General features: G+C 42.9%; 1 protein-coding gene across 15 annotated transcripts in view; it reads right to left on the reverse strand.

Annotated features, from left to right (window-relative positions):
* LOC125762279 (complexin) overlaps nt 1-26,358 on the reverse strand; it is a 169,384-nt gene that overhangs the window by 28,992 nt on the left and 114,034 nt on the right. For 10 of the 15 annotated variants that reach the window (XM_049424170.1, XM_049424182.1, XM_049424179.1 and 7 more), the window contains exons 3-4: nt 16,396-16,407; nt 6,693-6,859 (exon numbers count right to left, since the gene is read on the reverse strand). In XM_049424170.1, coding sequence (XP_049280127.1) covers nt 6,693-6,859; nt 16,396-16,407 — 179 coding nt within the window. Of the gene's footprint in view, nt 1-6,692; nt 6,860-16,395; nt 16,408-24,813; nt 25,352-26,358 lie in introns of those variants that run through there. The other 5 variants (XM_049424180.1, XM_049424183.1, XM_049424184.1 and 2 more) reach the window with 4 other exon arrangements.

Below are 26,358 nucleotides of genomic sequence, written 5' to 3' on the forward strand. Positions count from 1 at the left end.
GCAATATAAATACATCCTTCGGCACTGCTGCTGCACTGTTTGCCGCATCCTATCCCCGTAGCACTACGAGAGCTGTTGGGTAAATTCTTTTTGATCGGATTAAAGCGTCGTGCAGGACAACGTAGGGCAAACGAGGAAGGGTGCCCAACCATCCTCTGCCGTGTATCGTTTCATGTGGCTTCAGGTTTTATGATCGAATATTTCGATTAGTTTGTTAGCAATGATGCCCGGGTTCGTCCGTTCAACAGTCTTACCGAATGCTACACCACACCCCCGGGGGGATTGTAAATTTAATTCCATTTGCATACACATGCTACGCATCGATGACTATCGTACCGATCGGTTGTGCACATATACAAACACACTTCTATGACCTCCTTTCGGGAAATTTCGCTCGGAAGGTCATGTTGCCCTTCGATAGGGGGCCTTTCGATGGTGGCTTACAACTATCGAACCTGCCAGAGCGGGGGCCATGGGCGACCATTTTGTTCGTACCTTTTGTGGTTCGATAGACTTACTGGAGCTTAGTTCTTAAGTACCATCACCTCGGGCGTAGGCAAACAGGAATTCACATACTGGCACAGGATTTCCAAGCGAGCTCGATCAATTCTTTTGATGTTTTCTTTTAAAAAAGTTATTGCCATACTCGGGGAGCTGGTTGGCGCAGAACATGTTGACCGTAAAGCTGATGATAAGTTTTCCCGTGATAACCATATCTGGGTGCTTTTGCAGAACCAACTACCACCATAAGTAGGATGCTGATGCTTTGCACTAAATAATATCAGTGGTCGTGTGATGGTATTTCCGTCCTCTAACTGACCTTTTTCTACGACCGGGAAGATTATGTAGCGTACAGTAAGTAAAACACAAGGGCTTCTCGAGGGAGAAAAAAAAGTCTTAAATGATGCTTGAGATATTAGGAACCTATTTTTTTCGTGCAGCAACCACCAGCAGGACAAACGATAATCATCGATCGATCTTATAGCAAGTGCGTAATGCTGCACACTGTTGTGGTTTTGTTTGGGGGAAGAAAGCAAACGTGAAATAATAAGCTTGTTGGTGCAGATGTGGCAACGGGGAAAATGGCTACGTGCGCCCGTTATTTGAGCATTTGTTACGAAACGATAGCAAATCTACGATTATTTTCGTTACGTGATTTGATTAGGAGCACTGCTTGAGAAGCACTCGCCGAAGCCGGACCGAATTGTAATGTATAGAAAATGGTTTTGGTGCCATCTCACGTCAGCACGCACACAAAACCTGTTTGGCCATATATGGTGGGGTCTGCGTCCAGACGGCAGACCGTTGTCGCCATGCTGTTGTGAGTGAATGTACCAAGGTTTTGCTGTCGGCTTGCTGGCGATGCTGAAGCAGTATAATGTTTTGTCATTAATTTTTACAACCATAGTGAAGCGAAGAAAGGAATTTGTTGGTGTGTGTGTGTGTGCCCGGTGCAGAGGTCAGAAGAAAATGGAAAACGAAACGGAACAGTAACAGTAGCAGGGTGGGAGAAAAATCAAGGTTGCATCCGACAATGGCCCGAAAGCTCTCCGGCCGTCAGCCGTGGTGGATATCATTGAAGGGAGATATCACCAAAGCCCCTTGAGCCATAAATAAGTGTCTACTTGTGAGTACACCTGGGGACCTGGGAGTGTAGGATAAGATTTTATTAAATGCTTCAAGGGACCGAGTTACCGATTCGGTGAACTGGAAAATGGAACGAAACTTGCTTACAATTCGATGGAGAGAATGGTTACGATGGAGAGGTTATAGGAGAGGAATTATGTTACCATACTTATCTGTGGTAGGATGACCAGTCCCCTTGAGAAACGGATCCCGTTCGGATCTGTACGAAGGGCTATAGGAAATATCTTACCAGCATCCAAATGGCCGGCACTATACGCCTCGGAAGGCAATGGAGCGTTAAGCAAAATAGCAGTTTCCGCCAGATAAACTTTGACCACCCTGTGCCTTATGGGGCCCGAAATGTGTGGCGAGTCTTCAAGTACAACCTAGTCGGTTGAGGGAGCATTTGAACGAAACCGGGGAAGGGAAAGGGCAACTACAAGCGGTGTAAGTAGGTGTAAAATTTTACAGTACATCACCCCCATCAGCACACAGTCAGCCGGGTACATACACTCTAGTGCACCGTAAGTAGATGGCGCTCTAATCTTTACCTCCGTACGACTTGGTTCGGTTGGGTACAGCACGTTGCGTATCAACGTGGTAGTAGTACGAGCGTTGGTCAGTTGCAAAGCTTAAAGGGCGCTTTGTTTCGAGTGCCTCGGTTCCTCGGTGCCTCAATTTGGCGTGGTCGAGATGAGACGAGGTCCAGCAGTACAAGCGGAAAGCTCACCGAAACAAGCGAAATGTTGGTGTTTGGTGGTGATTACAAAGCAGCTTACTAAATTTTATGCACTTTCTCCATAGCTCTCTATTTTCGCTTGGCGAATGTAAAACTGCTCACCCCTCAAAGGAATATTTACCAAATTTTTCTACGAGCTTCGAATGGGAAACTAATTGGTGAACACAGGGCATGTAGCAGAAAAGGAGGGGTAGAATGCAATCGTTGTTAAAAGCGTCTATAGCATCACAAAATAAATTCCAAATCCATGTGTACATGTACTGTGCTGCGTTCCTGTGTTTTAGTTTAAAAATGTGCAGTACAAAAGTACTCCATTTCGAGCTTCATCAACTTTTACCCAAGCGAGATTCAAAACTTTACAGGTACAACGGGAAATAAAGAAAACACGAATGGTATTAAGGTTTTAAAGCCATAATAATGCGTTGACCGGATAAGAGCCCTGGCAACGTTATGCGTTACGTGCGCCACTACACATACGCTTACGTGGTTAAGAGCTTTGTCACGCTCGCCTGCAGCCATTAGTCATTAGAATTTGCATTATTAAAACGGTGCAACGGTTGAACGTACCTAGGCCCATACTGTTTTCTTTTCTGGCGTTTACCCCGGTTGTGATGAAGCATAATGTTTTGACAAGTTCACCAAACGTACCGGGTACACTAGGGGAAAAAGTTTTATTTATTTATTTTTTCCTGTTCGTAAGGGAAAGCGTGTCAGTATTTAAGTGCTATTTTAAGCAAATGAGAATGTTGTGGTGCGATGTCCTGTGCGAATTATTTAGCCCTTATCAAAACCTTAACCATCAAAACCCGACACACACACACAAACTATACGCAACTAAGGGCTTAGTAAGATTGACGTTGATAAGGCATCGTCGGTATACGGTACGACGGCACGCAATTTTCAACACGCAGCCTAATCACATGAGCCATGGAAGGCGAGATCCTTATCGAATTTTTGTTTTTTCCTACAGCGGCTGTGGCCGAAAGAATTCCATTGGGTTGGGGTAAATTACCCACTTTGGCGTATTTTGAAAAATGTCTGAAGTACTGAAAGTTTTGTCGATAGTTTTGCAGTAAGCTATATTTATTTTTTCTCAGTAGAACAACCAAAGCGCCCCAAAGCTTCAATTATGGGACGTTTATATGCAGCTTTAATAAGCAACCGGTCCTGTCTTTATTTGTACGTACTTTGGCGATAAGCTGAAATGGGAAAGGACAACAAAAGTTGCTTCGTGTAATTGAAAAGTTCATAAATCCTTCGCTAGAATTGAGACCAGTTTGGGCACACCTTCGTTTGACTTCGGTGGGAAGAAAAGCTCCGGAACGAGCACGTTCGTTCTTACGCGTTCAGTCCAGCTGCTAACAGTCTTGGCGGCCCTGTCGTACCATCACCGACCATCACCATTACACGACTTTTATGCTAAATTAATGTTAGTGAAACTTTTTAATTGCATGTAAATAAAGTGTGTACAGCGATAAAACGGAAGGACCCGCGCGCCTTCCGCCATCTTTGCTTTTCTTTTTTTACGCGAATGGTGTTTCATTTTTATTTTAATTCCTAACCATCGTTCCGGTCTTTTCTTTTCTCATACTTAAGAGTTATGTTTGTTTTTTTTCGTCGTCTTCTTGCTTTGCTTACACTACGCCACTTCTTTCGAACAGAGGGCAAAGCCAAGCTGAACTTCATCTTTGTGCAAATGAGTTGCAGGAGGTCAACGAGCGGATAAAAAGTATGCACAACGAAAGTAAATATTAAACAAAAAAAACTCTATCGTTTTCCATATTGTATGTGTGTGTGTTAAAATCTATTTGTTAAAAAGTAAAAAAAACCGTAAAAAGTAGAAACCGGAATTTTGCTTCCTTTGCAGATTTCTGCTAAGAACAGTAAAAGAAATAAAACATTTTCTTTTCACAGCAGGTCATAAGTAAGTTTGCAAAAGCGAGAACGTTGGATCAGAGAAGCGTGGAGGCGGATCAGCATTTTTCTTGTAAGCAGTTTCGTCCTAGAGTCGACAAAAAATGAATATTTTGAGCCCACTTACTATCAGAAGAGGAAGTAAAGTTAAACAAAAAAAAGAACGGAAGGATGAAATTTTACAGTTTGTTTTTGTGCTGTACTTTAATTGTGTACCAGCCACGAAAGGGACTCCGAAATCAGAAAGCACATCAATATACTGCTGACACTTGCACGAAACGAGTACGAGTCCTTCTTTGCTATAGCGAACGCTACGCATAGTGGATGGAAAGTAGACAAAAACCCTTCGTTAGCGTAAAGTTATTGCACCCACCTTTAACTAGCATCTGGCCAGTATTGCAGGGTTCAGACGATCAAATATTAATCCCGACTGCTTGATATTCTTGTTTACTTCTCATCTTTTGTCCGTTTCTAAGATTTTTTCTTCGATGTTAGGCCAGGCTACCATTTAAGATTTTTAATGTGCCAGGTTTTGTAAACTAAAGTATTTTGCTAACAAAGAAAAACGATCATAATGTAAACGTTTTGTTACGAATTGTAATAGAATTCGGCCAAGGCCAAGCGTTTCCGTCACAGTGAGGAAGAACGATGAATAAAATTTAACACCAAAGAAAACCTTTATTTTTATAACCCTCTTCAGCGAGGCGGCACCTTTAGTTTTATGTTTTCCCAATTAGGCAAACGTAGTGAAGATTGTTTTTTCCGTACGTAAACCTTCCCGTACTGGATGTAAAAGAAGAACTAGAACCTTAAAAAAGTAGGACACGTAGTAAGTAGTTGGTTCGCTTTGGTCTTCCATCGGTCAGGTTATTGCTACCGGTGGCCTAGATGGCGTGACGTGGGAATGGCTTTGGCGTAATTAACTGTTCCTACACCGAAGTGTGCCGGTACACCGCGTCTACCTATGTATGTGTACCCACGTGCAGATGTGTTTGGGAAGGCATTAACCATTTGAATAATTATTCTTCCACGAGCTAACAAAGTTTTATTAGTTTACGGTGTAGAAGTTTTGCCCGGAGTTAATGGGAAATTGTTCGGAATATGGATGAGTGCGCAAGAAAGATTTTCACTTTTAAAATGAAAACCAGCAGCAGAAAAAAATATTAAAAGTATTTTCATTACTTAAAGTCGATCGGTTGTGAAAAGGTGAGCTAGAAGCAAAATTTAAAGATATAATTATTTAAATACAATAGCTGCATTCGAGAGGAAAATGTTCAGAAGAATATTTCAACCTTAAAGAAGGCGCTACTATGAGCAACTGCTTTGAGTTGTGCAATGATTATCGTATAACGAATCAGACTCACCAGACTCCGGTTGGTAATCATGTCGTTATAATGACATTGGACGACCCAACACGTAAATACTTTTAAGGTCGTCTAAATCGATTGGATAGAGAATTCGTGGTAAATCCAAATTGAGATAGATAGACACAATGAAAATGGAGTGTCAAACACAAGATGAACTTATCTTAAAGGGCAGAAGATAATACAATAGGCAAAGAAACAATAGCCAAGGATTCTTCGTGTCAGCAACTCCAAAACACAACCAATATTATGATCATCAACTGTCATGCGACTGTTTCGTCATGTTGACAAAACATTCCTGTCTCTTTGGTGGGACCAAATTAGTATACTCTACTGTGAGCGGTTGAAGTCAACGCATGTTGCATTTAATTTTAATTGTAGATTTCTTTAAAGGATGCGGCGTATTTTAGACAAACTATTTACGATTTTGCCTGAACGGTGATCAATAATTTGAACCCATTTTATCAATCAAAATTACCATAAAATATCACGGCCGTTACTTAATTACGTACTAAGTACTATACAAAAATCAAAGCCGATAATGAGGCCTGTTTATAGTAAAACCCATTACCAGAACAAGTATTGAAACAGTTTAGCAACAAAAAATACAAACGCATACCCAAAAATTGCCGGAAATATTCGTCCTCTTGAAGAATCTTTCCGATTTTTTTCTCAATCAATTTCAAGCTTATGAGTTAATTTTGCTTCAGATTGACTATCTCTGCTTAAATCAATAAACCCTCTTCACAGCCTCTATTTTGTCGAGCACCCTTTAACAAAAATGTAATGATATCAGACCGACCGTCCCGTAGGGGGATGCTTGACGGACAAAAAAAACGTAAGAGACGTGGGAGATGATGAATAACATAAAGATTTACTTCGATATTGATTACTGGAAAGTAACCAGCAGGGGATAAACGAACACACACCATTTTCCCTATTTATTTTCCCCCCTACCTTGAATCAATCTCCCAAGTTCAAACGCAAACGAGGTTGCTTGCACAAGAAGAAAATTTATACGTATATGTGTGTATGTGTATGCTACTTACTTTGTCTCGGATTTCCTGTCGCATCTTTTCCCGCTCCTCCTCCATCTTGCGGTGCTTCTCCTTGCGTCGTTCCTCGGCCTCACGGATCGCCTCCTGGCGTTCGCGCTCTGCCTCCTCTTCCTTCTCTTTGTCGTTCTCATCGTCACCTCCGTCACCTCCAACAGCGCCTGCAAGTTATAGCACACATTACAAGGGGGAATAACATATGGAAGCGCAACGGCTTGCGCGGGGGCCCCAGCGTTTTCTCAGCACGTTGTTTTAAGATGTTGTTATGTTGTTTCTTTTTGTGTACTTGTTCGCTTCGTCTCGTGGCCTCGAAGGTTTTAAGTGCGATTCGATCGATAAGAGGTGGCCCAAGATTGTAAAATCGATGATCACCTCAGTCGGGTGCCTCCCAACACGGTAAGGTATGGGTGCTGCTCAGACTGTGTATGTTATCGATTGCATACGTGGTATTGTAGTAGACATGGGTAACATGGGCGTTAAGACATGTGCTCCTTGTACAAGGATTTGCCGGCCCCAGAGCCATGATCTAATTTTACAACCAGCCAGTGGGATACCGAAGAAAATGAAGCAAAGATTGGATGACAAGAGGCAACGGCAGCAAGAAAAAAAGGTTACCCGAAATACTCGAAACACTTCTAAGTTAATTATTTAAATGGAAGAATCCTGTCAGGCTCGGTACCGTTTCCCGCCGGGTGTTCCCTTTGCTGACAGCGGGAAACGTTTGTCGCTTGTCACGTTTTCCACCACCCGGTGCACAAGACTTCGGTCGGGGTTGAAATTGGATGGGCAATTTCGCGAGGGTGGCCCACTGTTGCACGCGGAAGATGGAGTGAAAGTGAATAATTCAATTACCTCTGCAGGGGTAGACCATCACGCGGCATCTTCATGCAGCTCGCGTGGCGCCAAGAAGTGGAGTAACCAAAGTCGAGGAGAAAACAGCATGAACTTTACTAGTAGTGGAGTTTGGATCATGCTTATGGTTCGCATTTACTCGCACCTTCAAATGACTCTGAACGTCGGCCAACCGTTACGCACAACAGCCACTGTTCAACCTGGCGAACTTTAGTTCATGAATTGATGTATTCCTGGCAAACACCATACCTTAGTGTCTATTTTTTACTAGAATTTCTAAGTCTCCCTTACCCTACCGAGTCAAAGAAAGAAATCGCGACGATGTGATAAGGAAATTTGATAAAATATTTTTGGTTTCATTACACCGGACACTGGACCGGAAAGCAGAAGGAAATGAAGTGTTTGTGTGGAGTTTTTTTTATTTGAAGGAAGCGAAACCAAAAAAAAACGCTATCGAAAATTGAGTTACGGTGCTGGTCGACACAAACCTGCTCGGCATGGTCATTTGCTTGACAGTGAGCCAGGTGAACTGTCAAAGAATACCTCCCAGAGGGGTGAAAGAAGAGTCAGCTAAGAGTGAGAGAGAGGGAAGTAAAGAAAAGGAAAAAAGTCCCTTTTACATCGTTTCTGCCCAGACAGCAGGCACAACACCGTGGTATCTTAAAAGCTTTCCATAAGTCAATTTACGAAGTCAAGGTTTGTTTCTCGCTTGAAACGAGCGTCAGCCAGAGACCGGCTAGATTTAGATGGTATCGGGAAAGGAAGACTTCAACACAAACCTACCCGAAGCGTAGTTCTCCATTACCGACTTACCTAATTACGGTAAGATGAAATATTAATGAAAAATTTACTCCGCAATTAAGTGTGTACACGCGTTGCCCCCGGAGGCGGCAAAGGTGTACCAGGAACCAGCCTGTCTACTGGGCTAACTTTTGTGGCCCCAGGTACTAACAGTCATTGTGCCCAAACATTCCTGCAGGACCGTGTTCATCTGGTACCATCAGAGTGAGACAGCCGTTGCATATTTAATGCCGTAAATGGCAATGGCGGCCGAATGGGCTGTGCGGGAAATGTTGGGTTTTCTCAATTCCTACATCCCGGACACTGTCGGTAGCCGGTAGTCAGGGTACTGATGTCACCGTGCACTGTACCAACACGGACATAATCGAAAAGCGAGTTAATGTGTGGTACATGAAGGCGCTGTTTAGCACGTACAATGTCCTATTCAGTGGGACATGTGACAGTTGATTCGGATATGTCCGAACGGGATGGCCTTTGTCGTGTGCTTTGTGTAGCAAAGCGCGGGATTAGTTCATTAGCTGGAGAGAGCATTGGAAGTGGATTATCTTCGACATTCGCTAGCCGGGACAGAATGCGCCCCCAAAGAAAAAAACAAACGCCCATCCCAATCATCCGCATGGTGTGTCGTTAGCGTTAGCTGACAAATCGACGTGCTTTCGTACCGGGAACGTGGATGAAACAAAAATCAGAACACCCACATCTTGCCATCACTGACTGCCGTTGCTAAGCCCATCAATCTCAGAGATTGTCGATCAATCAAAATGCTATCTGATTGAAACGGAAGAGTTAGTGCGACCGATTGACAAATGGACCTAGCCGGTAGCCGGTACGTACAGACCTTGATGAAGTTCACCATTAAGAACAGTTGTTCTTGGTTGGGCAAATATTTCCAAAGCACAGAAGCAAAACTTCTTTCACCTCTCATCAGCTTTTTGGGAAACGCTGCACACAGGTGAGTAAACGATCTCACATCGATTTCGTCTGTCCTTATGTTTGCATCAAACCCCGTCCGTGATGTAACGGACGGGTGATTTATTTCATCGATTTGATCTTAAATCACATCCAGCAGGAGAAAGCCAGCAGCCCTCGAAGTGAGTGTGTGCTAAGTCGATAATGTGTTAGTTGTACGATTTTTTGGTTTAGTTTTTTTCGCTGTTATGTATCGTAATCGTTTTGCTATCGAACGAGCACGAGGGCAAAAAGTTAGCAAGCGTCACAGCATAATGACCATCGTGCGGCATCATCAAGCTTAGTTACAGCGACGATCGATGGCATGCATGGGAACCATTAGGGTGTAGAATGAAGGATGAACCCCCGTATGCGTGGGTGAGTTCTGTTTACGTACACACATTCATCCGTCGCCCGTTTCCATCGAAAATCATTTACGGTTGGCAGTGTAGGATTTTTATTTTTTCATGTTTCCCTAGTCGGTGTTTCATAATGGCTATCGAGAGATTGTGAAATGGAGCCGTTTGGGAAACTGTTTAAGCATCAATTTTGTTACGGTTTTTTTCATCCTAATATTCCTGAATGAAAAACGTAACACACTCCCATCAATGTGAACGGTTATGATACTGCGCTGTGCCTGAAGCACATGACAAAGGTGTCCGCTGAGTAATCGTAATCGAAAGCTAGACGTGGTGACATTCTTTCTGCTTAGTTTAAAAAGTCAACCATAATCTGGCACGGCAAGTCGATTCGGTTAGTGTGCGGTATATGTCACGATATCGTACATTCGCTGCAAAACCGGTAATTGAATCTGTCATACCGTTCACGGCCTGTCACAACGCTGCCCATAATGCCAATCACTTTCCCTCCGCTGGCAACAACAACAGTGTTCTTTTTTTATTTTTTGGTTGCTTTCCATCGTGGCACATTTCTATAATAATCGTTATTATCGTTTCGATTATGACATTTGAGCTAACGGTGAATGTGAGTTTTGCCTGTCGCCAGGACACAGCTTCATATATCCTTCCGGCAAAGTCACAGTACTAACAACACGACCCCAATACCTTTTCCACCGATAAAACCATGCTGCTCCATACGACCTGATTGTTCTTGCTTTCCCAACTCCAAGCTAACACGATAGTCGATTTCGTAAGATCATTTTTCTCCCTTTTCCGTGTGAGATGAAGCGGAAAACAATTCACGGCACACACACACACACACATACAACACGCGAGAGAACAAAAAAAAGAACCAACGCATTGGTTAGCTTTCGATTTTCTTGTGAACATATCGATTGGAAAGCGAACAACGTGTGCACGAACAAAAAACAAAACAAGGCCAAACAAAATACATCAATTCCTCCCTTGTTTCACCTTCACACAGGAAACCCGTGCGTCGGATGTATTTCCACTCGTGGCCTCAAACTTCATACTAAGTTGCACCAATCGGTAACGGGACTGCCCGTCTTTGTCACGTCGACGTATCGCGGTTCGTTCATATATTCTTCACGCTGGGATACGCTCTACCGACCATCGGGCCATGTGTCGCCGCCATTGTCAGCCCATTATTTTATCGTTTCGAAATTGATTTTTCTTCTCGTCTCGTTGTTGGCCGTCCGATGGTGGCAACCCGTCAATAGGTTTGTGTTTGTGTGGTGTGATGGTGTAATTTCTACTTCCCCACAAAATATCAAATCAGGACAACAATTTTCTGACCAGGTTAGACAAAACCTCAGACGTGTGAAGGTAATGTTCGGTGCCACTATTGTTGGTATACCACCTCTGCTTGGACCGGATTAGATTATTGATCTCTAGAATGATTCGATCCATCACAAAGGGGATGTATTTTTTTTGTTTGTCATTGTTTACCCAATTATTGCCGAATGTTCGATCGTGTAGCTTCTGCCTGGCTTATACGTAGCCGAACCGAAACCATTCTGTGGCGCAGTCTGCATGTGCAGAGACGTACAGGACACATCCCAAATCGGTCGCTAATTGAAACGAACGAGATTCAAAGAGCGTTGATTTGCTGTTATGATGATTGAATATTGATTTGCCTAGTTGAACCGCAAAGGGAATCGAGTGTGGTGTGCAAGCAAAGATGAAAATTAGCATCCATCGTTTTTCGCCACAAGGACAATGGTTGCCTAATGCACGCGTACTGGAAAGGAAAAAAAATGCTCTTAAATTTTGCGAGAACAAATTTATTGATGCAAAAAAATTTAATCAACCAAAGCAATTATCGATTAGTAGACTTTTTTCCTCTTATCTTTTCGATTTGCGTTAGTTGATGTTGCCCAATGTGCGAACACTGGTGTCTGTTAGCAGCAAACACTGGATGATAAATTATTCATCAATGAAAATGGATGCAGAAATTGGAGACGAGCATGTTTGAATTCTCTTTGTTACTCTTGATTAGCAGCATTAGCAATGAATTACCACAATTTGCATTAGGCTAGTAATGAATCGTCCTTAATGCTCAGAATCGTAACCATGATTCCATCCTATCTCGTCCATAAACAAACGAATAGATAGATTTCCTAAATAAATGCATCAATAAACATGTGTGGAGGGTGAAGCTTTTACGAAGATTAAACAAACCAGTCAGTGGATTTTAGTTGCTGAATTCTAGCAAAAGAAACCACAAATAAACTAAATATATTTTTGGATAAAATCACCCAAACCGTATCGAAAGGATCAAATGCTCCCAAAAGCACCGACGTTGTAGTTGTTTTAACTGTAGCTGATTAGAAACTGATGTTGCTATGAGATCAGTTGACCAAACGTAGAACATGGCTACCAATATTGAAAAGATCCTTGGAAAAACTTACCTTCAGGGAGGAATAAGTAAGAGGATTAAAACACTCTCCTTCTGTTGGGTGCTGGGAGGAATAGAATTAATGTTACTACACGGGACCCAGAAAGTGTTCCGTCCCTTTCCGGTTGGGAAGCGACTCATCCCGAAAGGACATCTTGAAAGGATTTTTTGTTTTGCTCCCTTGTCATGTGCTAAAGCCGGAAGGATGATCGGTCTCTTCTCGCCTTCAGTGACATGAAATATTCATTAACTCTGTACGACGGTCCAAGAAGCTATCGAAAAACGTTTTACTTGATTACAAGTAGGATCACCGTCTTGTGCTCCCTTTTTTTCTGCCATCCCAACGTTGAATGCCCCTTTGAAGTAGTATGCCATTTGCATCAGTTGCAAAAGGATGTTCTGTTTCAGATGCTATCCGAATCATCACCTCAACCACCGGTTCGCTTCTACTCATCACACACGAACCACGGGACAGAATTAAATCAAACCGGGAAGGAAATTACACAATGAGGGTGCCGTCATTGCTGAGTGCAAAGATGAACCTTTTAGCTGACCACACGCCGGGGGGACATTCTGGCTATGAAGCAGTAGCAAAGGTCCTTTCGGTACCCATTTGACAGATGCTGGATATTCATGCATATTCATCGAGAAGCGTCAGCAAGGATGTTTCCTGTAACCCTCTTTTGCCAACGATCTGTCGCACGTAATGGTTCGGTTGTTTTCGATTGTTGTTTCTTATCTGTTTTTCTCCTCACTGCAGGACACTCTGCCCATACGGCTGGGCTCATATGGTACCGATGTGCCTTCATCCTATTAGTTGATCTTCCCTGCGGGATATAGTGCTGCATCTTCAGAGATAAATGTAAGGCGAGCTACATACAAACGGGGCAAAGACCACACGATAGGCTGTGTGTTGAAGAATTAATGGAGAATCAGTCGTGATAAGATTAGAGCCGAGGTGGGACAGTACCTACAAGCTTACTGGCTCCAAAACGGTTGGAATTCATCGTCCGATAAAGATTGTGTGAGTGTGAAGGAATACATCCGCCAGTGTCGGAAATAGTTATACAGCGGGTTAACTTTCTGCTGCCCGTATGTCACAATTTGGACGATAAAATTAAACAAGGTTGGATGGATTGGTGGCCCTTACGCCGATGTTGACAAAAGAAATAAGGGCGTGATTGTCATAAGACATGGGTTGGAAATCGATAGGTTCTGCACACAGAGCGATACGATGCTCAAATGGACAATGAAAATAAACGTGAGCTTCCCATTGAATGACTAATAAAAGTAATTAGAAATTAATTATTAGTATTGAAGTACTGCGCTTAACACTTTCAACCGGAAAATTGTTAACGTGAACGTCCGAGTCATGGCACCAATCGGTCCTGAAAAGCCAAATGCAGGTCCAATAATTTATCATCTAACAAAAACCAATCTATGGGAGCAGGTTTTTATGATAGCAAAATTTTCCACAGCATGGTAAACCCAACTCATTCCGTGGGGTTTAGTTCTGCTGAGATGATGGTTGATGGAACAAGTTTTCCTGATACGATCGATGTAAGTGTTCCTATGTGTGTGCTGAATGCACACTTTCTATTACAACGTGCTGGAAAAACTTTGTTACCAAAAGCTGCCACAGTGGAAAATGTTACTCAAAACTCAATTAAGCGAGGCACAACGTTTTCCGTATCTATATGAAAGGGGAAACAAAGTTTTTACCACACGCATGGATATTTTGTGCATGACAAAAAAACGAACCTGTAAAATGGTGCAGGGTGCGCTTTAATTAAGTTTCCGTACTGCTCTGAAAATGGTTTTACAAACATCCGAAGTATATTGGACGAAAATAGAAAGGGGCAAAAAGCCGTTGTTGTCTAGTTTAATCTATCGAGATGGTTATTCAATCGGGCAATAGTAACATTAAAGCTAGTTTAGACGAGTCACACTCTGAGCTATCTTTCCACGGACTGGGCCAACATCAATCTTCCTCTTAAGACAATATTTTGCATCAATCGTTTGTAATTATTATTCTGATAGCTAGCGCAGCAACGACTAGTAATTTTTGGGTAAGCAAAGTTACATATTTAGTAGACGCTGCAACCAGCGTTTTGAGTTGTTGTAGGTGTCTTTTCTTTTTTGTAGCGAGTCTTGGTAGATCCTTTAACGTCATCACATGTCCATGGTCAAGTTTTAAAGATTCTACCATTTCGGTTGTTCGGTGTCATTTTAATGACGTGATCAAGCCCTGGGATTCGGGCGTATCTTACACGTTGTACGATAGCGAGTGCATTTCGAGTACAATTAATAGGATTTCTTATTGTAGTAACTCCTCCAGGTCACATGTAACAGCGGATAAGAAAACAGCAACAATAAAATTTATTTATTGTATGACATGGACTTTAATTTTCCAGTATTTTGCTCAATGCCACAATTCATGAATTGAGATATTTTCATACTGCCCTTTGTTTAAAGTGGCATTTGAAATGTGCTTACTTTGTTATTATGTGATTCAATGAAATTAGAGTTTTATGTAAATTATTCTGTGCTTCATTGCAGACTATCGGCTTAAAAAAGATTGTCACCCGACTTTAGTATATCTCCCTTTAAGAGAAAGGCGAACAGGAGGGAGAGTAGCCAGAGACATTTCTCAGAGTGAGCATACGTGGAACCACAATTCAATTAATCAAAATTGTATTAATTTCCCTATCAATTACGGCTTGGAGAATATGACCAAATGATGCTTCCATCCGTCTGCCAAAAGGGATGTACCAAGACCGGATACGGTGGGTACACGAGCTGTAAGTGGTGTTGACGGGATGGAAAGAACCCGGTAACATTCGAAGGGGACGATAATAGGATGATATACAATGTGTGCGTGTATCGTATGTGTATCCCAAAGGAAACCAAATAAAAAAACGGACTCGTAACCACCGAAGGGCGCTACAACGATTCAACCATGTCAGAGAAAAGCACAACGCCCTTTTGAGTGTTTCACGCAGCAAATAATTGAATTCCGACCATTCTGCTTAAATTTATGCAATTTACGAAGTGGCATTTATTAGTGAGCAAAAACTTCATGTTCCCGTTTCGGGCATATGCATCATCAACTTCCCCGGGGAACTACTGCAAAAGGATGGGCTCCTGCTAACCAGTAGACCCGTACCACTAGACGCAACCATTTCCGCCGTTCTAGTGAGCGCAGGAATGACATTAAAAGTTCTTTAGTCAATAATCGAAAATAAAACGACCCATTTGCTGGATGCGAGCGTATCGTTGTGAATGGAGACCGTGTTTACCATTCAATTCCACGGTCGGATGGGCTGATGAGCAGCGAGTTCGATGGTGCGCGGTGGTGGTCGGTCGGGAAGGTATGTAAAAAGGGGAGATTGAGGAGGGTTCTGTATCGTACCGTTGGTCGGAAAAATGGCATTAATCAATTTCATTTCGTTCTCGTTTGAATAACAATTTGATTGCTCATCTCGAAAATTCCGATGCGCAAAGGCGAAATTCTCTTGGTGTCGAGATGGAATGCCGTACGGATGTATTCCACTGTGCTGTGCCGCTGGTATGTTGCCTTACCGAAAGGAGTTTAGTGTACGGAATGTGAACCTTCCATTGGATTTGTATTACGCTCTCGAAGCCGAAGAATGTACGCTAGAAGCGTCAAATGGCACGCTTCTTAGAAGATGCGCGAAGAACCTTTACATGAAAAATGATAGCAAGCAGGAAGACATCATGATAGGACCGTTCGTCGTATACGTCGTCATTCAGCTTGATGGTCATTCGATTTTCTAACGTACATTTTTTTTCGTTCTCTTCGTAGAGAACTTTTTCCATACATGGTATTCCGAACACGTACGAATTTTCTTGCACAAAATAAATCATTCGCCGTGCCCATTAATGTGTTTGTGCCTGGAACCGATCGGCAAATGTTGGAAAAATTACATTCCGCTTTCATGATAGTGTAAAGAAAAAACACAGTAAGTTAGTCGTAAAAATGTTAATCGGTATCGTTCGGTCGGTTATGTGTGCGCTGTGAGGGTACGTTGCTGCTGACGATGCAGTTAGCTAATTGGTTTCATTGATCCAAGAGTAAAACGGTAACTAATGCCGATGCGCGATGCGGGATACGTGAGACCCTGGCAACATCACGTAGTGCTGAACTGTTTCGAACGAGCGAATGTAATTATTGTGGTCACTTAATGCTGAGGCCCGATTTCATTCGATCTCCATTTGATGGCCGAGATCGAAATGATTTCAACGGAAAGAAACTTACCTCCAGCAGCTCCTAAACATAAGAAGAAAAAAAAACAGAAGAACAACCAAAGAAGCAATACACAAAACAGAAACAAAAGGAAGGGCCAATCATGTTAGCGTTAAAATTTTTTTGTGTATTAAAGGGTTTAAGAAAAATAGTTCATCAGTTTGGGAAACAAAAGAAAATAAAAAAGAAAAGAGGATTTTATTAACATTAGTCGGTAAATTGTGTAGAACAAATCAAAACAATCAAATAAAAACCAGAGGATAATTGGAAACGGAAAAAAGGGGAAAATAGAAGGGAGAGAAAGAGAAGAGAAAAGATCGTTAGTATTTGAAGAACACTGTTAGTATTAGAAGTTTATGGATGAAAGCGAAAAGAAGAAAGCGAGTATATCTGTCGAGTGTAATGATGTTTGTTTGATGTGTCTAAAAGCTACAGTTTTTTGCGTGATTTTTTTAATGCGAATTGTTAACTATACTATATGTTTCGGTAAGGCATATGATACGTACGATCATGAAAAGTTGGTAAGATCTTTTGTACATATGTTTTTTTACAAGCGCACAAAGCAATTACTACTTTAGACAACAATTGGTTAAAAAAAGAAAATAATTAGCAGCGTCGTTTGAATGTTCTTTTTACATGAAAAAAATAAGTGATCTTACGAAAAATGCTATCTAAATATTTTTTTCTATCATTTGTATATATTTATTTGTATAAAAACAACCCATCACTGTTCGATGGAGACGCCTTGTCAGGCACCGTATGCTAGAATTATGTGTGTGAATACTTGTGTATGAGTTTATACTTCTGTACTGATGTTTGCTGAAATAGATAGGTAAGATTACAGAGCAATAAAGCGATAGAACGATAGAGATGAGTAGATAGATAGATGCAGAAAGAAGTTGATAAAATGTAGAGAACAAGCGATATTTAAGGGATGCAACTACCTGTCGAAATCATACCTTTTCAACACACAAATGTGTGCAAAAAAATGTTAATAAAACAAAAAAATAAAATAAAAATATCTTTCGTACACCAGATGCATTAAAATTGATTCCCATGAATTTTTGTGATGTTACTAGGTAATGAAAATACTTCAAATAGCAAGGACGCTGGTGTCTTACCTGTTTACTACAATATGAATAATATTTTATTGCACAAAAGTGGAGGCGCTTTGTAAGGTAAGATTTCCCCAAAAATAAAAAAATAAAAGTAATAACACCATCTAGACTTTTCACTAGCACTTAATGTTGACAAATGTTATGTGATACAAATGTTGCCATTTCGGCCATCGCCATTTGATGGAGTTGTATGCATCATAAAGTAGAAACTGTACGTTCAATGTACGGTACACAAAATGTGCGACAGTCTGTTCTGATTTTCCAGCTTAACCAACTGTGTCACAGAAATTGGTTAACACCGCAAGAAATATTGTCACCCAAAAAAAAATGGAATGCAAATAACGAAAACACCACGCTTGTTAGTCATACATCACGACTGATAGCGTAAAGTCTTTCGCAGCCTTTAACATAACGTCGTTTTTGGGCGTTAAGTAAAAAGCTGTACAAAACGAAGAAAAGCATTTGTGGTTTTTGGGGGAACACTCTTCCGAAACATTGTCACACTGGGTGTGTCAGATCACACCCGAACGATCTTAAGTACGCGCGTACTTCAGACTGTTACGGAGCTGCTGTTACGCACTTGAAGTCGCCACCTTGGCGGAAGTTTGTTGCAATGGCGGTTTGGTTTTTTTTTGTTTTGTTTTGGAAGTCATTAAAATACTCCACACCACAACACGCGATGCCACCTCCAAAAAGGGATGTGGACATGTGTGCAAGATAAGAAAGGGAAGCATTAGTACTCAGAGTCTCCGTGTTCCATGGAACGAGATGGAGGTAACATAAGTTTGTATGTAAAACAGCTTCTCCTTCCTTCGCGCGTGTGTATATGTGTGGTGTTCCGTTTGGCTCCTTCCTGCATGAGTGCGCGCCATACAGACGGGACATTCATAATGTTAAGTATTTTTCTCATCCAACGATGGCGGCGACGCCATAGACGACAGTGACAGCTGTTGGCAGACATCTAGGAGTCATGTTACATGCGTATTTTTTTGTATTATTCTCCCACCCCTAGACAACTGAATCACTCTGCCCCCAAAAACTGGTGTCGCTGTCAGGCATGGTAAGAAATAATAATAAAGTACACGCGGGTGTGAGGCGTATTACAGAGTAAGTTAGTGTTAGGCTGTCATCGTTCAATATGGGTTTTCGAATGTATGGTTGCTTCTGTACCAGTTATGCTTTCTCCACCGGAGCAACCGGAGCTGTGGCACCCTTTAGACGTTGAAAGACATACGGAAAGGGTGTGAAAAGTACAGCAAGCTTTAATGATCATACGTGGCACACGGTGAGTGAGTTTATGGACCCAACAGTGAACGTTTTCGTTGTCGAGTACCATCTTCATGGGGAAACATTCTTCTCCTGCTACCGAATGGGTTTTGCTTTTCTCGTATAATTATTGAAATTTTATACCATTGCATGATAGAGGATGGTAACCGGCGTTACCAAGTATTTTACGGAAGTGTGCATCCGGCAGGAGCAAGAAACATGACACATTTACCATCAATATAGTACTGGATGGTATAAAAGGAAACTGTTTCCGACAGCTTTCTCCATCGTTGTCTGTGAGGGGAACGATTTGAAAGGGAATCCAGTTCGGTGTCATTGAAACCGTCACTTTAGCTCTGCCATCAGCAGAAAAATCCTTCCTGTTTAGAACTGAGTTTTCCCTTCTCCCTTCCGCTGATTTCGTGTCACCCATTGGAAGCCATGGGAATATCTCGCAACTTGTGATGGAAAAAGGATATGTACTGAAAGCATCAAACAATCTCCATCAGCAGCCATCGTTCGAGTGGTGCAGAGCTTTTAGCTGAAAGAAATTGAATGACCATTTCGATGGCTTCAAGATGACTCAGTAAAGCAAGCGCACTTGCATCCTCAAGTCACCAGCCGGACAATGTGTGCGTTCAGTAACTCGGTACCACTCAAATATATAACGGTACGGTAAAGTGAATTACACCTCCTCCGGCTACACCTGCAGTACAGTAATTGAACTGAAAGTGTTTTCTAGTGGATAAATAATCGAACGTAAAATATAGTTCCGGTACATTAGACGACTCTCGGGCGGGCACCCGGGATGAGTGGAAACTCAATCTCAACGCTACACAGTAATGAACGTTGAAATTCAATTAAAAATCTTACTTCTTCCCGGTGATGAAGCGCTTCGCTTTGATTATCGTTGACGGCAATAGAGCGCAAGTAATTCCTGCTAATATGATTTCGATCCATCGTCCATCGTCCATCGTTCATCAGCGCTGTTGCAGATCTATTTCCCACGCTCGAAAACTTTACAACCACCACGCACCACCACGAACGCAGACGAAAGAAGCAAGAGAAAAAAACTGGACGGAACACGGAATTTAATAAATAAACCACCCGGATCCTTGATTCTAGATATTCGGACCGGTGTCCTAGGACACTCAACTTCACTTTTAGCTTTCGTCTGCGAACCAAACCACGAAACAGTGGAAAGAGGCAAAAATCTTGACGAATTAAAAACTTTCCCATCCATCCTCATCAACAAATGGCAGAAACATCATCCATTCCTCCCACTCCTTATGGGACGTTTGTTTTGCTATGGTGCCACTTAAGCCAACTTCTACCGCTGGCCGCTTGTCGCAATTAATTTGCAAAAGTAAATTGAAAAAGTTTACATTTTCCCACCGTCTTTCGCAGGTCTGACCGTGAGCGGCGATGGGAAACACTTGCCGCGTTGGTAGCGTGGTCGAATTCGTGGAATTTCCGTAAACCGTGCTTTATGCTTGATCGAACGGAGACCGACTTTTTTTTATTCGCGTCCAACTGTAGCTCACATAAAAATGGAGAAAATATGTTTCGATAACAAATCGGTCATAAAATAAAAAAAAATGTATCGACCGTTATGGATGGCCGCAACGGTAAGGATAACTGACAAACAAGTAAACGAACTCCCGAAATGTCAACCTCTCGACCGGTTTCAGTGAGTGAGATGCATCCGCAACAGCACACGAAGGAAACACTTCTCGGAAGTGTCTCTGCTCTTCTTCGCACAACCACACAATTCCATTTACCATGCCGATGTTTGCTGTCCATTCCGCTTCAAGCGGAACACCCTGAGTGGTCGTACCGTTTGCATGCAGCAAAAGGTTACGCGCTGCGGTTTTCCGTTTCGTACCATTACGGTCCGTTACCGGAGAAGTGAATTGGTTTAGTTTTCGGGAAATTTTCCTTCACCAAGCTCAAATCCCGCAAGAGCGTGTTGATGGTTAGTTTTTCTTTTTTTCTGGCTATGGGAAAATAATTTCCAAGTGGTGGGAAAATAGCGATAGAGGTGTTGTGTTATTTACATCAAATCGTAGAATTACGCTGTTTGCTGTCGAGACTTTGCAATGTTTGCGTTTCGTGAAGGTGTGTGTGTGTTTTTTTTTGTGGTTATTTGTTCAACCATATCAAATCCCTGTACGATGGGTGGCGCTCTGTAGGAATGGAAATAATTTTTGGTACAACTTCTCGGCACTGCTACTGATACGGGGTTTGTTAAATGTTTTTGGAGTGTGTTTTTCATGGTATAAAAATTTGCACCAGCAGCATGTGGAATGCTGTACACAATATTTTATGCAAATGTACATACAAAGCAACGTCAAATGAATTCTCCATACTAACCTAGAAACATTGATGGTACACAGTTTTCCACAACCATGGTCACAGTTAAGCTTTTCCGTTCATCACCGTAATGCACTTTGATGAAGGATCAAACGAACCCCAATCGGACCATTTTTATGCTCCAGATATAGCATCAGGCAAAAGCAAATGAATCATTCTACCGTTGCAGTTGATGTACTGACATCGATCAACATTGGCTGAGCAAGGCGGGCACAAGGCGAAGCGGTAACGAAACAAATAACACTGCTATAAACGGCTAGGCATCAACTTTTCCCCACCCGAGTGAATGATCGATATCCATGTATCGATCAAAAGGAAAATGGAAAAGAGTTTCATCGTACCAAGCAACAAGCTTGGTACCATACATACAGGGAAGGATATTTTCTCCAGCAGTAAGCGGTACTGTTTACATGCCCACAACCAGTGCCGAGACCACAGTAAAAGTTCCTACCCTACTCACTTGGGAGGAGTCGGATAAATAAAAAGTTCGTCTATTTTCTCATTTGCTAAGTAGTTTGTAACGAATGAAAGCTTCCTTTGGGGGAGGTGGGAGATGGGGGGAGTGAACATCCTTTTTTCTCAACCCATCCATCCCACCCACCAAACCCATACGTTGAACACGTTCGACGAGCTGTGCGATACTCGTTCGATGAACGATTCCCTCAAGGGATGGGTATTAGTTCTTTATAGCTTCCTTTGAAATAAGTGAATAGTAACAGCAGCAGCAGTGCAAAGATGTGTACAAGATCTATCGCATCCCTAGCTGCATGCAGCATTCCAGAACCAAAACCATCCCTTTGGTGCAGTATCGTGCGTTTCATTGAAATTACGACGCGGATCTGTATCTGTAAAGCAATTGGAAAAGCTTTAGGAAGGCTTTACGTTTTCTTTTAAGTTTTGCCAGCAATCCAAATGGGGAGGGGGTGCAAAGCAGAGGGGAAAATGTCGTTTCATTTCAACCAAGATAAATTCCCAACAGCATTACCGGGCATTGGTGCAAGGAGTTTGAAAAGTAAAGCAATGCTCTAATTTACAAGATTTCATTTGTACAGTCTTAATTCCCACTTTAGCCAAGTGGCCGTACGGGTAGCTCGGTGCTTTTGAATGCGAAATGTTTCAGTTGCACTACAACGTTTCTGTGTAGCACGACTTAGAGGATCGTCTCTTCTTTGGTGGTTCAATTGGGATTTTGTTTTGCTTTCATTCGTTACCACGCTACGTACCTGATCATCAGATCAGGAAATGGTTTGGCTGTGCGATAATCCTTGCGGGAGGATTTTTTTTACATTATCTGTTATACCTACAGTTTCCAGTTCCTTCTGTAGTCGTTTGGAAAACTATTCTCTCAGTTTAGCTTTTTTGTTTTTTTTTTGCTCAAAGTGAAACTAGTAGATGAGATTAGTTTCTGTGCATTGAAATGGTAGAAACCGAGAATTGGGGCTCATGGGAGTTGATATTAAGAGAGACAAAGAAACCGGTTTTGGAATTGGTTGGAAATGATTCTGGAAGCAGTAGTATTACACATTTCATCAAATCTTTACCGTAATTGCATAACTAGAATTTTGTTCCAATGGTTAATATCAAGGTTCGTAACTTAATTAGAATTTGCCACTAAAGATTACTGTGTCCTTTTTAAAAGACATTTTCAAGCTTAAAAAGCCACATGTATTTGACAGCTCGCCACTGTCAAATTCTAATTACTCTGACAGCTAAGTGCAACAGGTATTTGACGTTTTGACGTGACATAAGTCAACAGGTGGGTTGAAAGACAATTCAAATAGAATAGTGTAAAGATAATAAAACAAACCAATACATATATCAAACAGTTTTTTGAGCATATCACACATTGTTGAGTTAGAGCATGATGAAAAAATTTTCACTCATTTTAAGGAAAGATGTTTGACTTCCTTTGAGGATGAATTTGTTTTTTTTGTGCAGACTTGAACTAACAACGACACCGTCACCGCGTTGACAGCAATTAACGCGATGTGATTCGTTTAATTTACAGGATAAATGAGTTTCATACCTTACGCCCTTGTATAATGATTCACACCGTCGGGTAATACCTGCAGAAGCGTCGACATCGCTATCCGAAAAAATGTCTTTCGTTTTGTCATCCAAATCAACATGCCAAACCGACGTGAGGAAGCGTTGAAGGCTTGAACCATCGTATTTTGGGGTTTGCTGTCTCAGCACGGCCTTTGTCTTCCCCCATTTACGCGTGGGAACGTCTAGTCAGGTTTAGTTCCGGACGAGATTTTGCACGCGATCGTGTCACAAGGTGTTCGAGCGCTCGATTCAATTGTTTTTGTTCCGGTTGCGTACACCAACGGCGTACGCCGAAAACCGTCGAGCATGATTCTGTTTGATCGATTTTCCCTCGGTCATCTGTGGACTAGCTGTGTGCTAGGCGCACCATGCGCTGCAGCGCGACCCTTATTACGTGTGCCGCATTGAAGCAAACGACAATTCGGTACTCTCTTTCCTTCCGGGCTCACGTTCCTTTTTCGTTCGCACTCGTTCTTCCCAACGGCTTTTCCACACAATGGTGTTTGCCTATGTCGAAGTAAAGGCCAAGGATCGTTAAAATGTGTATTTTAGCGCTGGAACGGTTTGGACGAAACCCGTTTGGAAAGGGCCGTGAAATGGGAAGCGAAAGAGTAAGAGATAGCAAGTGCCGAAACGGTCACGGGTCGGCGTACACGAAACGTGTGAATTTGTGACTAAGGATTCACCACCGTCCGGACAACTGCCAGGATCAGTGCCGCAATGCCGTAGTATGCTGGTGCGGTTCGGCGAACATGTGACTGGCGCGGCATAGTTCGGCGCGTAGGCGCACGAGAACGCAAGCAAAAGGGCGCCTGGCATTTATCACCATTTGCTCCAGTCAGGCTTGGAGCGTGCCTTTCGAAATGACAGCCCTTACTTTGGGGGGTGGTCGTTTGTTTTATACCAATGGAATGATGACTGCAACCCTTAATGACATTACACGCGCGGGGTATTCGTTGATTGGGCGATATGCTCTCGCTCTCTCTAGCCCAACCGAGATTTATTCATGTGATTAAAAAAGGGATAAGTGTGATGCAATGGTATGTGTGTGTTTTTTTTTCAATGCACTGCAGTGCGTATCTTTGGAGGTTTACAAACTTTAAACTAGAAATTTCGGAATGGTTGAACAAAATGGAGCATTACAAAGGGGATCCCAATGGTTCACTGGTACAAAGGTACATTTTACATAACTAAAAAACATAGCGAGCACGAGTCGCACATACAACGAATTACACGGCACACATACACTCATACACATCGAATATACACAGCCTACAATGAGCGAACAGTGGCGGAAGGATCGCGTACAGGCGATAGAGACGACGAGTTCAAGCAGCTAGAAACAACAACGGGAAGGCCAAATGGTACAACAAGGGTTTTGTGCATTGGGCACTGAACCGATGAGCTGAGAAAACGCTTTCGTAGTCGCAGGTGTTAAGTACGATCGATGTTTATCAATACGGGCGTTACAGCGAGGATACAAAGGATGCAGTAGCTGACGCGTCTAGCGGTCACTCCGAGAATGGGGAAGGATTTATTGGTTTTTGGGTTTTTGGGGACGGTTCTGTTGCTGTATGATAGACATTGATACAGAGCATGAAAAATCGAATGTTCCCTACCGTACCGAGAAAATTCATTTTTCTCTAAAGCGCTGTTGCTTTCACTAACTACTATCTATCACTGGGCGCCGTGTTGGCTGGCAGGTGAAGCTACCGTCGGGCTGGCACGATGACTGCGGTTGTTTTCTACCCTTCTCTCTCCTTCTCTCCCTCTCTTTCTCGATGCCTTTTTGCTTCGGTTCTGTTTTACTTCTTGTCCTTCGTTGCGGGTTCCACTTCCGGTCGCGTGTGCTAACGCCACACCGCTAAGGCAGGGACCGTTTGAAACGTTGGCCCGTATAGCACAGCAGTCAAGTCAGCAGTCAGTCACACTCCGGGTCCGATAAATCGAAGCCTCCGACACAAGCACAGGCACACACATACACAGGCACTGGTAATTGGGTACTGGAGATTGGGCTTGTTGGCACGGACGTAAACACACCGTCCGGTGCGGGGTTCCAAACGAGAAACCACACAACCAAGTGAAGATCAGCAACACCCGGGAGTCCGGAGATCAGCAGCGCACGCTGTATTGACTGACGCGCTGTGTGCACTGAACTGAACTCTCGAGTAGCTACGCCGTCTTACCAAAGCAGTGACCGCACGGTGCAGTTTGCAGATTTGGTCGCTCCGTCAGCAAAGCGTCCGAAGCGACCACGAAGCCGCCGCTCGAAACCGACGAAGAGCAGGACACACGCACAGCACCGTTCGGGTACGGCGTAGGCACTCGGTTTAGAGTTGGTGTGAAAATCCGGCATAAAGCTATCCTGCTCGTTTCGGCCGCTAGTTTGCTGCCACAGCGGACAGCGTGCGGCCGTGAGTTCCCATCAGCCGAAGCGGATATGTCCTGAATCTGCGCAGACTCCGCTTCAATAGAAAATGGACCGATGGGAACACGCACACACACAATAGCCCTCCTTTTCCGTTCGGTTTTTTGGCACTCAATTTGCGACCGAAGACTAGCCGGAAGTGGTTCGGTTTCGGTTGTGACAGGGGGAAGGTTTCGAGGCGGCCGGCGGGGAAGGCCCTATCGAATGTCGTGCTTCGGATGGGTTTGAATAAATTAACACCAGTGGGAAAATCGCGCCCAAGATTTACTCCTCCTTCGGGAGACCGAACACGAGCACACACAAGCAAGGCAACATCGGGAAACCGATGCCAGTGACGAGCGGTTGGCGTCGACAGATTGTCAATCGAAACCGCAGCCAGACAAAGGGGATCCGCGAGGGAATACCAACTGACCCAGTGGCCTGAGTACCATGGACAAAAAACCACAACAACAACTACGAGACGGCAACCGTTCGATCGGAAGAAAGGATGAACATGAATGGCAACGAAATGGACCATCTGCGGTGCGCGAAGTAGTACACAATGCATTATCTAAGTTCTTGGGAGGGATTTACAATGATTTACTGAAGCATAATTCAGTTTAGCTCGGGAAGTTAATTTTGCTAACATCACCCTCCCTGCATTATTTTCCAGCTGGACTGGATGTGGGCAAGTCACTATACGACGATTACCATAAAGTAGCATTAACGCATCGCCATGGAAGTTGCGGTCAGTGGTAATAG

The sequence above is a fragment of the Anopheles funestus genome, chromosome 2RL (assembly GCF_943734845.2).
Source record: "Anopheles funestus chromosome 2RL, idAnoFuneDA-416_04, whole genome shotgun sequence".
Classification (NCBI taxonomy): Eukaryota; Metazoa; Arthropoda; class Insecta; order Diptera; family Culicidae; genus Anopheles; species Anopheles funestus.